The 18,428-nt window shown below is 44.8% G+C and overlaps 1 protein-coding gene across 6 annotated transcripts in view; it reads right to left on the minus strand.

Annotated features, from left to right (window-relative positions):
* The window catches only part of LOC110514498 (semaphorin-6D), a 157,239-nt gene that overhangs the window by 43,918 nt on the left and 94,893 nt on the right, over window positions 1-18,428 (minus strand). For all 6 annotated transcript variants that reach the window (XM_036972497.1, XM_036972489.1, XM_036972471.1 and 3 more), the window contains one exon: window positions 787-995. In XM_036972497.1, coding sequence (XP_036828392.1) covers window positions 787-934 — 148 coding nt within the window. In that variant the 5' untranslated portion in view covers window positions 935-995. The remainder of the gene's footprint in view (window positions 1-786; window positions 996-18,428) is intronic.

Here is an 18,428-nt window from a genome sequence, read left to right on the forward strand (position 1 = left end):
TTCACTTCCTTCAAAGTTTTGGGCGCCACGTCGCCATGGAAACCTCTAACCCAGTTCCTCCAATTAGCCTCTGCGAGGGAGATGATTCCGGCGGTGGAGCTGGGCGCTGGATGTATTACCATACATAATGGACATCCTGGGGAGTTGTGAGGGGTTCTGACGCCCAGACACCTTCAGACCTGCTGACAAATGGCCCTCATTACACCTGAGATGGGCTCCACATATAGATCTATTAGTGTGGCTATTTATGCAAATGTTCCACTCCTCCAGATAGATCAATTAAAGCGCCAGGCCTTAGTCCCTGTCAACTCTTAAATAAAGGATGAGGCTGGCGACTGCAAACGCCAGGACCTCCTTACCACACCTCCTACTGATTAGGTGCCACTGATGGGCTGTACGTGTGGTCCAATCAGATTTTGTATTATGTCATATAGCAAAAATGTATAGCTATTTTATTTTGATAGTCGTAATTATGTATTTGAACAGGGATGCCCAACCCTCTTCCTGGAGATCTACTGTCCTGTAAGTTCAGTCCAACCCTAATTTAGCATATCTGATTCAGCTAGTTAAGATCTTGTTGAGCAGCTAATTCGTAGAATCAGGTGTGTTAAATTAGGGTTGGATTGAAAACCCACAGGACAGTAGATCTCCAGGAAGAGGGTTGGGCAGCCCTGTACTGACGTAGATCTGTAAGACGACTGACAAAATATGTGTACATACAACATCAGAACTTCATGCCCCCCTGAACTAAGGAGCAACATTGCATCATGACGGGCTTGCACTCACGTTCTCTCCCCACAATGCTGATTGGCTCCAGGTCCTGGGGGAAGGGTGTGACTCCCATGGCCAGGTGAGGTAAGAGGGCTGTGAGGGCTAGAGCCAGGCCCACCGCCAGAAGGGGGAGGGGCCGAGGCGACCCGGGCACCAGCCTCATTTTGGCAGGGGTTCACCACACCTCACCAGAACAGCATGGCCAACAGCAGGCACACCACCACCTAGAAGAGGAGAGAGAGTGAGAACAGGTTAACCTAGCTACAACCAAAGTTAGCTGTACCCATATCTGTTAAAATGGTCACAGGCTAATGTGAATGACTACAACAGCAGCATCGGTTTCATAATGATCACTATAATTCTGCCATCAAGTTCTACAGTAGCTGTTGGAACTTTCTGAGTTTGGATGCTAAGCTCTCATTAGCATGCGATGCACATTGCCAGTGCGGCATTGTGATTGAATGTTAGCTGAACTGTGATGGCAGTGTGAACACACACACAGAGACAGAGACAGAGACAGAGACAGAGACAGAGACAGAGACAGAGAGAGAGAGAGAGAGAGAGAGAGAGAGAGAGAGAGAGAGAGAGAGAGAGAGAGACAGGAACGGAGAGAGAGGTGAGGCCACAAGGGCCCCTGACTGGGACACCTGGCTCATTTACTCCCAGCCTTCAGTCTTTCACAGGTGACTTCACACAATTAACCACCGCCCCCACAAGGGAACGCGACTCCCTCTGTCTGCACCAAGACACCAGGCCCAAGGGGAGGCGACAGGTACCCACGTTCACCTAATATACAAAACAAACTATAAATTGTTTGACTAGATGGGAAAAATGAGCAGTTCCTGTAAGAAGGTCAGAAGATTCAAGTTTGAGCAAAGTTTGCTCTCTGCATTATTAATCACTCAGGTAAGCTATGCGTCAGACCTGAATTGTCGCGAAATGCTAATTTCCACATCTGCTTGATTTCTGAGACGAGACCGGGACAGATGGATGCAGATTGCGCAGGGATTTGTTCAACTAAATCTCCAGAATGCTGTGACCTGTGTTTTGGCACCAACTTAATAAGGGCAGCGTGTCCTCTAAGGGTTTCAACTCAGCATAGCCCAGATTGATGTACTGCACCAATGAGATCCTGCCACACAGCTTTTAAATGGGGAGCCGAAAACAAAGTCAACAGAGATATGAACCCCATCAATATTGATAACGGGCTGCCTCATTCTGATTCAGAGGAGACGGTTGCATTTAGCGATGAGGTCAAGCGATGATCACAGTGTCATAAATCGAGGGGAGGCGGTGTCTGCTCCTGTTTACTTCAGGAATTACCGCCTCCTGCCTGTCCTGCCTGGGCAATATATGAGGACATTACTCCCAATGGATTAACTCACAGGCTTTTAGGCTTCTCAGAGGAGGCAGACAGCTTGAGCAAACAGGATATGATGCTGTGGCTTCCTGTCTGAGCAGGCCAAACAGCATGTCCCCCTAACACCACTGTCACCCCATCTAACCTGAATCTATCATTGAAGATCTAAGATCTTAGTACATGCTCTGATGGTTGAGCAATGCCCTCAAGTTAAAGAGTAGGCCCACATTTATACTGCTTATGCAAATGCTTGAGGGATCTTGAAATATAAAAAAAACACTTGGTAAAGTTGCAGCTAAAAACCATGCTAAATAAACTCCATAAAACTATGAAATTATTTGCATAACTGTCTCTCTGCTCTCATGAATATGCATAGACTAGACCGACGATCATAAACATGTAGAGTGCGAAAATCAAAGGTTATGGAGATGGGGCAGAGATCAAATATCGACAAATCAACATTTATCCAATGGCTATAAAGCCAGGAAAATGCAAATATGACTCACAACAAGACAAGCACAGTGCCTGCAGGAGCTTAGGCAAGACAGTCCAACAAATGCACTGACCCTACAGACCCTCTGAGGCTTCTGGACCTTCCACAGACTTCCACACAAAGGCACTGAGTGGATGAGCTTCTTGGCGTGTTTATCAGCAGCACCCTGAAGAGTTGCCGTTTCTGTTTGTGAAGTTCTCCACACGTTGACGAGCCTCACAGCTGGGGATGGATGTGGAGCTTGTGGAAGTGGAAAATGCTATTACGAAATGCACAACGTAATCCAATTCAGTCCTAGCTACAGTAATGTAATATAAACCAGCATAAGTCCCTTTGATCTGCTGCATACACTGTTGTTCTGGGGTTCACTTCCAGACGGGTGCTGGTGGTGGGGATTTGGCAAGGAGCCTTTATCTAGGGCTTGATGATAGTGACATGGTAGAAAGAACCCTATCATGTAGACTTGAAACGTACTGTATGTGAGGCACGTCCAGTCTTTCATGCTGAGTGAGTGACAGATGTGATGCTAAGCATCACTGCGAGAGCAGGGGCCGACTTCCACCTCTTTATAAGACATGCATAGACAGTCGACAGTGACAAAGTCAACATCTTTGGAAGGTGCAAAAGGGACAGAGACTCAGAGGCTCACTATGCTCAATACCCATAAAGCCAATGGCTTAATTTAACAGTGTTTTAAGATGTGGTTTTACAAATATATTTGGGGACTGCCTTCAATTGCCCTGCATGTGGAGCATCTAATGTGTTCATGTGTTTTATCGCCTCAACCCGTAAATTCTTCAGCTTCTTCTCAATGGGATATTTCTTGATCTAAAACTGGATCCAGCTGCTACCGCCACACCGAATGCCGCCCGCCAAAACATGCCAGTTCACAAACCCACCGCACCCTCCCCATAAACATGTAAACCATGGAGCACCCTTCAGGAATGTGTTGCTCTCCTTTTTCTTTCTCTAATCAATTGCCTTTTACAGAGTGAATGGGGAGGCAGGCTGATGAGCTGACAGCTGTCGATGGGAAATAAGCCACTGCGACCCACACTCTCTCTGTGTTCTGTTTTGGATGGTAGGTGTGGGATCATTTTGTTTTTAATGAACTGGACTTGTCAAGCCATCTGGGAGATACTGGCAGTTGGTCCTCTTTGTAGGGCAAGGAATTGAGGGCCGCTGGGGCCGCACATTGATTATCTGACATTCATTTGGATTAGACCAGTGCTGGTTCTGTGGTTTGATGAGATGTCTTCAGTCTGGTGGTTTGAGGGTTTTTCACAGCACTGTGCGAAAAGGGAACTTCATGATGAGAAAATGGGAGCCTTTATGAGTGGTGGATGAGGCCACGGTGTCATCTTTAAAAAGGATCCATTTTAATTCATACATAAACAAGTCAATCTTTATGACCCAGCTTCAGTTTGGCCAGGGACCACTGTTCCATAAAAAGATGCAATTAGATATTAAATGTAAATGTAATCCTCAAATCAACTGCTTTATGCACCTGTCTGCTCCAGGGATGTTTATTTTCTGCCAACACCTGTCATTCAAACTAAATCGAGGCGCATTATCCCAATGCAGACCCACCCCCTCTGATATGCTGTGACCTCACAAACTGAACACCGCTGACATTTCACTGGGGGGGAGGCTAATCCCTTCATTGTTTCGGATAACAGGGCAATAGCTAACCAACACCTCTCACCTCCCGCCTCTGTGCCTTGGGATGCCACAGGGCCCCTGAGAAGTAGGAATTGAATGAGTCCACCCCCAGTATACATGGGCCTACATAATGAGGGTGCATGTCTCTGGCCATGGACCATTACCCACCCGGGGCTTTGCTGGGGACTCTCACATCACCATGGCGATGAGCAGGGACAGGGGGCCAGATGATCTGCCGCAGAATGTGTGTGTGGTCGGAGTGTGTAGCCCTTTGTGGATGTGTGTCTACCTCATTTGGGAAAGGGAACGCTGCCATGCCTGTTAAGCTCTCTGACCATGTATCCCCTGACTGTCGTGACTTTTCTCTGGTTTGTTTACTTTCAGTGATCCAATGATCTTCACAACTCATAGCTGAAGAACCATATTGTTTATTCAAGACTGAGGTTACCTCAGGAATTGGCACTCAGTTTTCTTTTCATTCCGACAAACAAGTTTGACCAACACCTTATACATTTTCTGCTGTGCAAAAACAACTTCATTGGAAGAAAACTCATCCAAGACATGCATCTTGTGAGTGACCTTGTGCTACAAAAGATCCCGTTGTTAAGAATGGGCAACATTGTCCTTACCCTACTCTCAGAGAGTTCATCTGACTGTCGATGTCTGAACACTGTCCCATGATGCACCATCACAAGGCTGAAGATTTGCTGCTGCACAGAGACCGTTTTCTAGTCTCACACACAACTCTCCTCTTACCCCGAGACATCCACTCTCCTACAGAGTACTCACAGTGTGGCAGCATTGAATGCAGCTGATGAGTCACATATGGTTTTCAGGAAGTATGATGCTCCTCTTATCACTCTGAATTCTCAACTCTCTGCCTTCGGTAAATTTTGTGTTACATGCTACTTCTCAACAAGACCCTCAACTTCCCGGGGCCCTTTCAACTATCTACATGACCCCCTCAGACAGAGGAACTTCGCTAATTAGATTTCCAATGGCTAACCACACAGACGCCGATGAGGCAAATTGGAATTGGGATCAAGGAGCATTGGGCAATAATTGGGGAACAGACCCCGCAGGACACGGAGGAGATTTCTATGGGTGACTTTCAGACGACTACTATTGGTGGTGCTAGGAGTTCATCCTACTGTTGCTCGTAAATTAACTTAGTTTAAGCCTGGAGACTTTGAAAGCACCTCTACGAGTTCAACCACATCTAGCAAGGCCAGCAGGCTTCAGGCCGTTTATAGCCTCTGCTGGTGTAACTACTTTCACAGTAGTTTTAAACATTTCTTTATCAGTTACTTCTGAATTCTACTTTCAGTTGGGGCAGGAGTGCAACAATGTCAGGGTCAGAGTTGCAATATTGGCAGGGTTTGACAGACCAAGTTCTGGGAATGAAGTCAACACTTGAACAAGATGAGGGACAGAAACTTAAACTTGCTGTTGAATAACAACATGTCAGTTGAAGTTGATGGGGAATTTCAGAGGCCCTGTAGTAGCAACATGAGAGCGGCTCAAGGGGGGTCTTAGAAAGCTCTATTAGCATGCCGGGTCAAGAGGGAGTGACGGCTGGCTGCTTTCCTTTTGGCCCCCATAGTCCCTTAGTTCTGGAATTTGCATTTCAAACTGATGGGGGCAGTGTCGTGGAATCTCTCCTTATAGTCTTTATCTGAACAGTTGCATGGGCAGGAGGAAAGAGGTTGGGGGAAGGGAGCGAAGATGTGGGGCACCATGGCATCCAGGGTGAGATGTGTCTGTCAGTGGAGGTCAGGACCCTCCCTGCCATCACTGCCACTCAACTTGCCTCAAAGGGATGCTGTGATGCCCTCCTCACCCATAGGGTTCAGACAAAGTGACGGGTCGTCCTGTGAGATGGGCCATCTATTGTCAACCTACGTAGGAGAGCTCTATGCCGTCCACATGGAAGGGTCCCCACAGATTAAAGCCTGTTTGTTAGCCACGGGCAGCACATCAAGCCTCCAACTCATCCCCACCAGCTCCTCTCTGTAGTAATGATGTTGGACTGAATCAAGTTGACAGTGAGAATCAACTAAAGTTGTACTGTAGGAAGAAGTGATACTGTACAAAGTCAGTGCAAAAACATGTTCAGTAACCCTGGGCTGAAGGCCCTCTAAAAATGGGACAAAGGGAGTCCCTAAACATTAGGTTGAAATATCGCATCAATGTTCAAGGACCGAGAGATGTTGACAACCAAAACACACAACAGCAGAAAAATAACTGGCACCCATTACTTTCTGTTTACTTGTATCAATCTCTGAGAAAAGTGCCTCTGCCACCAGTCTGGGCCTAAACCTGTAAGGCATCCCGCCACAGTGGACGAGCTGGCCAGACTTCAGAAAGGGATCTATGCGAGACACAGACACTGAGACGGTCGTCTGATCGATCGGGAGAACTGCTGAGAGTGTCATCCATCGTCTTTGTGTCTACTTGAGATGAAAAAAGCCCCAAAGGCTATCAGCGAGAGAGAGATCAGACGCACATTAATGTTATCCTCTACATTTGTCTGCCTTGTCTTCATTATTTATTTTTATCTTCAGACAAGCCCTGTAATTCACAGGCAAATCCCTCTCTCTCTATCCATCCATCTACAGTTGAAGTCGGAAGTTTACAAACACAGTTTTTCAACCATTCCACATATTTTTTGTTAACAAACTATAGTTTTGGCAAGTCAGTTACTATACTATACTTTGTGCATGACAAGTCATTTTTCCAACAATTGTTTACAGACAGATTATTTCACTTATAATTCACTGTATCACAATTCCAGCTGGTCAGAAGTTTATATACACTAAGTTGACAGTGCCTTTAACCTCTTGAAGCTAGGGGGCACTATTTTTATGTTTGGAAAAATAACGTTCCCCAAGTAAACGGCCTATTTCTCAAGACCAGATGATAGAATATGCATATAATTGACAGATTAGGATAGAAAACGCTCTAAAGTTTCCAAAACTGTCAAAATATTGTCTGTAAGTATAACAGAACTGATATTGCAGGCAAAACCCTGAGAAAAATCAAACCAGGAAGTGGCTTCTATTTTGAAAACTCCATGTTCCATAGCCTCCCATTGCTCCATTTAAAGGGATATCAACCAGATTCATTTTCCTATCGCTTCTTCAAGGTATCAACAGTCTTCAGACATAGTTTCAGTCTTTTATTTTGAAAAATGAGCCAGAAAGATAACATCGCGTCAGGTGGTCACATGAGTTTTGCTCGCGCAACAGAGTTCGGACATCCATTTCCTTTCCCTATCCTACTGAACAAGACATTTGCAGTTGATATATTATCGATTATATATTTTAAAAACAACCCGAGGATTGATTATAAAAAACGTTTGACATGTTTCTATGGACATTACGGATATTATTTGGAATTTGTCTGCGTTGTCGTGACCGCTCTTTCCTGTGGATTTCTGAACATAACGTGACAAACATACAGAGGTATTTTGGATATAAAAATAATCTTTATGGAACAAAAGGAACATCTGTTGTGTAACTGGGAGTCTCGTGAGTGAAAACATCCAAAGATCAAAGGTAAACGATTCATTTGATTTCTTTTCTGATTTGTGACCAAGCTACCTGATGCTAAGTGTACTTAATGTTTTGTCATGAGATCGATAAACTTACACAAACGCTTGGATTGCTTTCGCTGTAAAGCATAATTTCAAAATCTGAGATGACAGGTGGATTAACAAAAGGCTAAACTGTGTTTTGCAATATTGCACTTGTGATTTCATGAATATGAATATTTTTAGTAATATTATTTGACTGGGGCGCTATGCTATTCAGCGGTTGCTGATGACAATTATCCCGCTTAAGGGATGGGTAGAGTCAAGTAAACAGCTTGGAAAATTCCAGAAAATTATGTCATGGCTTTAGAAGCTTCTGACAGGCTAAATGACATCATTTGAGCCAATTGGAGGTGAACCTGTGAATGTATTTAAAGGCCTACCTTCAAACTCAGTACCTCTTTGAATGGGAAAATCAAAAGAAATCAGCCAAGACCACAGAAAAATAATTGTAGACCTCCACAAGTCTGTTTCATCCTTGGGAGCAATTTACAACGACTGAAGGTACCACGTTCATCTGTACAAATAATAGTATGCAAGTATAAACACCATGGGACCACGCAGCCATCATACCGCTCCAGAAGGAGAGGCATTCTGTCTCCTAGAGATGAAGGTACTTTGGTGCGAAAAGTGCAAATCAATCCCAGAACAACAGCAATGAACCTTGTGAAGATGGAGAAAACGGGTTTTAAACTATCTATATCCACAGTAAAACGAGTCCTATATCGACATAACCTGAAAGGCCGCTCAGCAAGGAAGAAGCCACTGCTCCAAAACTGCCATAAAAAAAGCCAGACTACAGTTTGCAATTGCACATGAGGACAAAGATCATACTTTTTGGGGAAATGTCCTCTGGTCTGATGAAACAAAAATAGAACTGTTTGGCCATAATGACCATCATTATGGATGGAAAAAAGGGGGATGCATGCAAGCCGAAGAACACCATCCCAACCGTGAAGCTCGGCGGTGGCAGCATCATGTTGTGGGGGTGCTTTGCTGCATCATGTTGTGGGGGTGAACTTCAGAAAATAGATGGCATCATGAGGCTGGAAAATAATGTGGATATATTGAAGCAACATCTCAAAACATCGGTCAGGAAGTTAAAGCTTGGTCGCAAATGGGTCTTCCAAATGGACAATGACCCCAAGCAGACTTCCAAAGTTGTGGCAAAATGGCTTAAGGACAACAAAGTCAAGGTATTGGAGTGGCCATCACAAAGCCCTGACCTCAATCCTATAGAAAAGTTGTGGGCAGAACTGAAAAAGCATGTGCGAGCAAGGAGGCCTACAAACCTGACTCAGTTACACCAGCTCTGTCAGGAGGAATGGGCCACAATTCACCCAACTTATTGTGGGAAGCTTGTGGAAGGCTACCCAAAACGTTTGACCCAAGTTTAACAATTCAAAGGCAATGCTACCAAATACTAATTGAGTGTATGTAAACTTCTGAGCCACTGGAAATGTGATGAAATAAATAAAAGCTGAAATAAATCACTCTACTATCATTCTGACATTTCACATTCTTAAAATAAAGTTGTGACCCTAACAGACCTAAGACAGGGAATTTTTACTAGGATTAAATGTCAGGAATTGTGAAAAACTGAGTTTAAATGTATTTGGCTAAGGTGTATGTAAACTTCAGACTTCAACTGTATCTATTTTTTTTAATACTTTTATTTAATCAGGTAGGCTAGTTGAGAACAAGTTCTCATTTGCAACTGCTACCTGGCCAAGATAAAGCAAAGCAGTTCGACACATACACAGAGTTACACATGAAATAAACAAACATACAATCAATAATACAGTGGAAAAATCTATATACAGCATGTGCAAATGAGGTAGGATAAGAAAGGTAAGGCAATAAATAGGCCATGGTGGCAAAGTAATTACAATATAGCAATTAAACACTGGAATGGTAGGATGTGCAGAAGATGAATGTGCAAGTTGAGATACTGGGGTGCAAAGGAGCAAGATACAAATATAAATAAATACAGTATGGGGATGAGGTAGATTGGATGGGCTATTTACAGATGAGCTATGTACAGGTGCAGTGATCTGTGAGCTGCTCTGACAGCTGGTGCTTAAAGCTAGTGAGGGAGGTAAGAGTCTCTAGCTTCAGAGATTTTTGCAGTTCGTTCCAGTCATTGGCCGCAGAGAACTGGAAGGAGAGGCGGGCAAAGGAAGAATTGGCTTTGGGGGTGACCAGTGAGCTATACCTGCTGGAGCGCATGCTACGGGTGGGTGCTGCTATGGTGACCAGTGAGCTGAGATAAGGCGGGGCTTTACCTAGCAGAGACTTGTAGATGACCTGGAGCCAGTGGGTTTGGCGCCATGTATGAATCGAGGGCCAGCCAACGAGATCATACAGGTCACAGTGGTGGGTAGTATATGGTGATTTGGTGACAAAACGGATGGCACTGTGATAGACTACATCCAATTTGTTGAGTAGAGTGTTATTTTGTAAATTACATCGCCGAAGTCAAGGATCGGTAGGATGGTCAGTTTTACGAGGATATGTTTGGCAGCATGAGTGAAGGATGCTTTGTTGCGAAATAGGATGCAGATTCTAGATTTAATTTTGGATTGGAGATGTTTAATGTGAGCCTGAAGGGGAGTTTACAGTCTACCCAGACACCGAGGTATTTGTAGTTGTCCACATATTCTAAGTCAGAACCGTCCAGAGTAGTGATGCTGGACAGGCGGGCAGATGCAGGCAGCGATCGGTTGAAGAGCATGCATTTAGTTTTACTTGCATTTAAGAGCAGTTGGAGGCCACGGAAGGAGAGTTGTATGGCATTGAAGCTCATTTGGAGGTTAGTTAGCACGGTATCCAAGGAAGGGCCAGAAGTATACAGAATGGTGGCGTCTGCATAGAGGTGGATCAAAGAATCACCAGCAGCGAGAGCGACATCATTGATGTATACAGAGAAGAGAGTTGGCCCGAGAATTGATCCCTGTGGCACCCCCATGACTGCCAGAGGTCCGGACAACAGGCCATTCGATTTGACATACTGAACTCTATTGGAGAAGTAGTTGGTGAACCAAGAGAAGCTTTCATTTGAGAAACCAAGGCTGTTGAGTCTGCCAATAACAATGTTGTGATTGACAGAGTCTATATAGCATCCATCTATAGTATCCATCCATCTACAGTATCCATCCATCCATCCAACCAGTATCCATCCAACTACAGTATCCATCCACAGTATCCATCCATCCATCCACAGTATCCATCCATCCATCCATCCACAGTATCCATCCACCCATCCATCCAGTATCCATCCAGCTACAGTATCCATCCATCCATCCATCCATCCATCCATCCATCCATCCATCCATCCACAGTATCCATCCATCCACAGTATCCATCCATCCATCCATCTATAGTATCCATCCATCTACAGTATCCATCCATCTACAGTATCCATCCATCCACAGTATCCATCCATCCATCCACAGTATCCATCCATCCATCCACAGTATCCATCCATCCATCCACAGTATCCATCTATCCATCCACAGTATCCATCCATCCACAGTATCCATCCATCCATCCATCCAACCAACTACAGTATCCATCCATCCATCCACATTATCCATCCATCCAACTACAGTATCCATCCATCCACATTATCCATCCATCCATCCATCCATCCAGCTACAGTATCCATCCATCCACAGTATCCATCCATCCAGCTACAGTATCCATCCATCCACATTATCCATCCATCTACAGTATCCATCCATCCACAGTATCCATCCATGCATCCATCCAGTATCCATCCATCCAGCTACAGTATCCATCCATCCACAGTATCCATCCATCATCCATCCATCCAGTATCCATCCACCTACAGTATCCATCCATCCATCCATCCATCCATCCATCCATCCATCCATCCATCCATCCATCCATCCACAGTATCCATCCGTTCAGCTACAGTATCCATCCATCCAGCTACAGTATCCATCCATCTAGTATCCATCCATCTACATTATCCATCTATCCACAGTATCCATCCATCCAGCTACAGTATCCATCCATCTAGTATCCATTCATCCACAGTATCCATCCATCCACCCACAGTATCGATCTATCCACAGTATCCATCCATCCATCCATCCCCAGTATCCATCCATCTCAATGTTCTTCTACTGTTTCTAGTGCGACATCTTCAGATGAGTGTAACCCCGGGTCACCTCATCAGACATACTGGCAGGAATATGCAGATGTCGTTCAAGCTCCCTCCTCAACCCTCCTCCCGTCGTCTTCACCTCATAACTAAAACGGAATGTTATCTACCTCCTCTTCTCAATCTCCCCATCATCAATAATTCAAAGTGTTATTGAGAAACACTACCTGAACCTCTATTGACAGAAACTCAAGCACTGTCATTCCCTCAAGGGCATCATAATTGAATCCTCAAAGTCTGCTGCAGCAGACCCAGGCAGGGGAACAGGAGTCTGTGTTTATGTTTTTTTGTTGAGGTGTCATTGTGTGTGTGTGTGTGTGTGTGTGTGTGTGTGTGTGTGTGTGTGTGTGTGTGTGTGTGTGTTTATTATTACATATTTATTTCAGTTCTCCAAACCGGCTGCCTCCAGACCCAACAGCAGGAGCCATCCCATGCATAGAGTGACTCGGGCCGGTCTTAGGACCATTCCCCTCAGGGGTGTTGTAAAAGGTGGGCGGGAAAGTGTTTGGTTATCTAGCACCGTGGAGAAAGGATTGTGGAGGGATTGCGGATGAGTCAGATTGGGAAGGACAGTGATGCTCTTTATCAATTGCAGTAGTGCACTTTCTCAAACCTGGAGGGGGCAGTTGTTTGGCACAAGTCAAAAGGTGAAGAGAGTTGCATTGCAAACAGGAGTGACAGCTTTTGAGAAGCTTACAATTCTGAGAGTTTGATTTCACAAAGCAACTCCCACAGTACATGCTTAAAAATAACAGGCTCACCAGTATGACATACAATTATATCATAACATGCAGTATGTCAACAGCTTTAATATTTCAGTGTTGATGCGGGTGGTAGAACAAAAAAAGATACAGCATTCATAGAGCTAGATTAAAGTTTAAACAATAGCGAAACTGTCAAAAACAGAACTACAGTATTCACACTAAAACATCTTCAACGACAACGTCAGTAGTATTCAAAGCTTCCCTTTTATGCACAATATACAAATATGGCAAACTCAATGGTGCTGTCGTGCAGTGTCCACTCCTCTGACAGCTCAATAATAGGAACAGAGTTAGTGCTCCCTCCCACTACGCTTTGTAGACTATAGTACCAGCAGAGCCTATCATTATTTCACCAGAACTGCCGACCGACAGGAGGGGAGGGGAGGCGGGTAGAGGAGAGGAGAGAGCAGCCAGATGATGATGCTATTCACCACACTCCTGCTGGGAAAGATGAAACGTGCCACACCGATATAAGCGAGGGAGAGTAGAACGGGAGGAGAGGATGAGGTGAATAAGCAGCGCTGTCAGTGCTCATCAGGTTGCTGATCGCTCAGCATTCTCCAGTGGTTCTTTATTACCACCAAGGGGGGGCTAGCCCTGGACCCTCCTATCACTTAGGACCCCTGAGTTCAGCCTTGGTGGTACAGTACAGAGCAACAACGGGGTGGAGATGTGTCTTCCTGCTGGTGCCAGGGCCCCTTGGGTGGCGGTGCAAGCTAATGGGCGGGGGGACCGAGCTAAGCGGCTGGTCTGGCTCCTTGTGATTAGATTTGGGCTCGTTGAGAGAGAGAGAGTGAGAGCGAGCAAGGGTGTGTGTGTGGTGCTGATCCCCCTCATCACACGGCTCTGATTAGGCACTGCGGTGGTTCTCTGGCTTGGCAAGCCGTCGTTCTGCTGCCAATGCAGAAAGCGAGCACCCAACATAAAGCCTGTCTATCAGCGCATCAGAGCCAGGCTGATTCTGAAGGACAACAGTAATTATGCTCACTGCAGAGCAATGAAAAACAGAAGAAACAAAGTTTACTGTTATGGCCAACCTTGAACTGTACAGTAGGTTTAAGAACTAAATGTTCTAACATGACAAAAGGAGCAATTCATGAAGGAGACGGAGTGTTCTCTGCTAAATGTTTTTCTACACCATGACCTTACAAGGAGAGGTATTGAGACTGAGCCCCATAGAAATGGGGTTAATTAAGTGAATAAAATGTTTTAAAACATGTGGAGAGCAACTTTTCTTTACGGTCCTTAATGGTGCTTGAGCTGAGGACTGCTGTGATGATGCTCTCATGACGCCTTTGTATCGGTCTTTGTATTTAAGGTGGGGAACAATGAGAGAGTTCGACATCTCTATTAACAGAAAGCTCTTCGATCTCGTCTTTCTCTATGCTCTCCAGCAAATGGAACCCCCCAGGCACCAATTAGATGGGTGCACTGTTTGCACTTCAATCTCTGCGTTCCAATTCTGAAAGTTGGAAGACACATGAATTATCGATGTTGCAGAACTTTTGATCCCCCCTGATAAAAAAGTGAATTTGGAGTGTCACGGTGTTAGGTTTCATTTGCGAGTGAACTTTAGAGGTAGTGAAGGAAGATGAGTAAATTGAGGGGTTTGACTTATCTCAGCCGCATCGTGCCAACTGAATATCTTTCTTTTATTCTGTTTGAAGGACCTGCACCATGTTCGTCAGAACCATAGATAGCGCACTTGTAACGCAGGACAAGCACACAATGATACGTGTGAAAACATGTAGAAAGCACCTAGTCAAGGACTCAGGCGTAACATTAGAGACAGAGTAGTTGTGAAAGGAAGATAAATACCGTCTGCAATCACGCTGCCATCACCCACCAGATCCATCCTTATCACATTACCTGAAAATATAATTTTAAAAAAGGAAGTGGGCACACGCAAGACGGGTTGGTGACAGCAGTATGTTCTGAGCATCTTTAGCAGCCGGCGCACAAAATGGCCGACCTCTTTAATAAATGAAAGATTTTCCAATCTGAGAAGTCGATGCTGATGAAGGGACATATAAATCAGGTGAGGAGCGGCGGAGGGGTTCTGGAGAATGCTCCTCGCTGTAATGGTATTATCATGCCTGCGTGCTTCACTGTTCCTGTGGAGATTAAACACTTTATCATTGTCTTGGCTACAAACAGTCCCCATTCCCAACATACATCCCATAATCAAACACCTTCCCATTCAGACCCACCAGGCTGTCTCTCTTAACAGCACCATCACACACCGCCTGAGCGAGAAAGAGAAGGAGCGAGCGAGAGCATGGGGTTTCAGGGCATCCCTACGTTCGGGGTTATGGCCTAGTGGATGAACCTGACATCATTAACACCTTCTCACAACTGATGACATCATCGAGAGGCATCTCTGAGGCCCCGGGGACTTTTTGCTCCATTTATCTCATGTTATTGCTGTGGCACTTCTTTCTCAGCTCAAGAAAGTCCATGACCATTGGCTACTCATACACAGAATGTGAAGTGAGGCTCTTCTCGGTGTGCTGAAGGCTATATTGTGTCAGTCTGAAGTAATATCAAAATGCTTGGGTTGGTAGCGCAGGCCTGTCTGACTAGACTATGTCCTGGAGACATGTAGTCTAGCCCTGTTGTGCTGAGAAAGAACCAGTCGCTGTAAACGAGGATGATGTCTGTGACCTCGCAGTGCACTGATCTGGAATCAGCCAGGCAATCAATCCTCCTACTCAATATCAGTTCAGCAGATGTACTGACAGCTCCACACAACATTGAGAGGTTAAGGTGCCAAAACAACAGCAGCTAACAAAACAGGCACACTAGAATTACACTACCTATAATATTTATTTTAGGACATATTTAATTTAATTTCTGGATGGTGTATTACAGTAAACAATGGATCTCATGACTCTAGCCCAAACCAGAGCTAGAAGGGCACCATACCAGAGCTAGAAGGGCACCAGACCAGAGCTAGAAGGGCACCAGACCAGAGCTAGAAGGGCACCAGACCAGAGCTAGAAGGGCACCAGACCAGAGCTAGGGGTGCACTGGAAGGGGAAGGAGTCATTGAGGAGCAGGACTTCCATAACAGTATCGTGATACTCGTTAGTATCGTGGCAAGGAAACAAAACATGAAGAGGATTTAACTTCTTTAGGAAAACAACCCTAATGTTGAAAACAAACATCATTATGTTGTCATCCAGTCACATTCATTTATTTTCCAAGCTACAGCACACAACATTTTACAAAGTGTTGGGTCTGCTTGGTGTTTTCATTTTTGCCATGGAAAAAAACATGACGATACTGGTATCGTCCCGGCCCTACTAGTTGGTAGTCTGTGTGTGTGTGTCTGAGCTGTTAAAGTGAATCTCTGATCACAGTGCAGATATTGTAGATCCTGCAGCCGTTAGGGAGGATCTCTCATCTTTCGGCTAAATCCCAAAAGTCGTTAAGAGGCGCCGGAGCTGCTTAGAAGTCCAACTAATTAGAGTTCAAATCATTTTCGGTAACACTTTACTTGACACCTAGCGTCATAACCATGTCATAACAGCTGACATTTTAATTTTTTATTATTTTTTTTACCCCGTTTTCTCCCCAATTTCGTGGTATCCAATTGTTTAGTAGCTACTATCTTGTCTCATCGCTACAACTCCCGTACGTGCTCGGGAGAGACGAAGGTTGAAAGTCATGCGTCCTCCGATACACAACACAACCTTGGTTAGCGAGCATTGCGCCCGGCCCGCCACAGGAGTCGCTGGTGCGCGATGAGACAAGGATATCCCTACCGGCCAACCCCTCCCTAACCCGGACGACGCTAGGCCAATTGTGCCTATCTGGCTCATATGATTATGATGGTCATAATGCTTCTTGACAGTGTCATAAAGTGCATTTTCTATAAGTTATTTAAAATATGATGGGGGAAAAATGACTAAAGAATTCATTACAACAACAAAGGACTTAAAGAAACAAACTTTCAAACAAAAGGACACTTCTTGGCAGGGAAAAAACTATTGGATAAATGTTGGTTTCATAACCAGCCATAAAATAGCGCAATATGTCACAACAGGTGTACATTTATGGGTCATGACAGTGTTATGCCCATATGACAGGTGGGCAAAACAAGTTATGTCAGCTGTTATGACATATGACATAGTTATGACCATGCCATGACGCTACTGTCAAGTGTTACCAAATGTTCTCCTTCTAGATAGATTTTTTATGATGGACATACAGTATAATACAGCTAGTGTATCCAGCCATTATACCATTCTGTTGAGACACTGACTTTAGTTCACAAAGCACGATCAATGAGTTATCAAGTTAGCAAAAATACTGTACACTGCAGCAACCCTTGTTTCAAATGTATAGAAAACAAACCAGCCTGGTCATTCTTGACAGATATTTCGTTAGGGTCGAGATGAGGTGAGAGCCGTTGCATAGAACGCTGCCCACAACAGTCACAGTGTGGATCAAAGCGCCAGATGTAGTATTCATCTGTCGAGTCTCCCACTGCTCCTCCGTCCAGGCACAAACACTGATCTGCATTTGTTGTTCTGAAGTCAAAAAGCGAAACGTGGCAGTCACAAAGACAGACCAGACAAATCCACAGGGCGAGGGCGAGAATGAAAGATGGACAGAAAAACAGAGAGCGAGAGAAGGGGATAAAAACAAAAGCTGTCTGTTGCTTCCAGCATCCCCCAGACTTACCACCACCCACTACTCACTTCTCTTCCTCCTCTCCATCAGCAGCCCTGGGAAGCACAGGAAGTTGGTGGCCCTTAATTGGGGAGGACAGGCTCGTGGTAATGGCTGGAGTGGAATTAGTGGAATGGTATCAAATACAAACACATGGATTCCATGTGTTTGATGCCATTCCATTTGCTCCATCAAGCCATTATTATGAGCCGTCCTCCCCTCAGCAGCCTCCACTGCTGGGAAGGTATGAGCAGGCAGCCGTAATGGAAAAGATAAGAGACCAACAGGCCCATCTATAACAGGCTAGATAGTGGTGTATGGGTGCTGTTACGCCTGGGCGATGGTGTCATTACGTGTGAGTACGTGATAAATGCACTCTGCTTGTCGTATTTGAGATTATCTGTGTGCAGTAGGGAACCGGAGGCTATTACTCTTGTGGCTGCGGTGACTCCGCGCCGAGTGTGTGTCTGTATCTAGTGATTGTGTTTTGTTGTGTTTGTGAGTACAAAGGGAATGTGCGTTTCACGTGTGTGGCAATGTACAACTGTGAGGGTGTGTAAAAGAGTTTGATAATAATCTCCTTCTGTGTGTCATGGTGAAATGCTGTAGGTGTGTACATACAATGAGTATACAAGAACACCTGCTCTTTCCATGACAGACTGACCAGGTGAAAGCTATGATCCCTTATTGATGTCATTTGTTAAATCCAATTCAAAATCAGTGTAGATGAAGGGGAGGAGACAGGTTAAAGAAGGATTTTAAGCTTTGAGACACAGATTGTGTATGTGTGCCATTCAGAGGGCGAATGGGCAAGACAAAAAATGCGTTCAATATTAGGAAGGTGTTCTTAATGTTTGGCATTATCAGTGTATAAAGGAAGTGAATGTGTGTTTTTGCTTTGTGTGTTGTGTCAGGTTTCT

The sequence above is a fragment of the Oncorhynchus mykiss genome, chromosome 3 (assembly GCF_013265735.2).
Source record: "Oncorhynchus mykiss isolate Arlee chromosome 3, USDA_OmykA_1.1, whole genome shotgun sequence".
Taxonomy (NCBI): domain Eukaryota; kingdom Metazoa; phylum Chordata; class Actinopteri; order Salmoniformes; family Salmonidae; genus Oncorhynchus; species Oncorhynchus mykiss.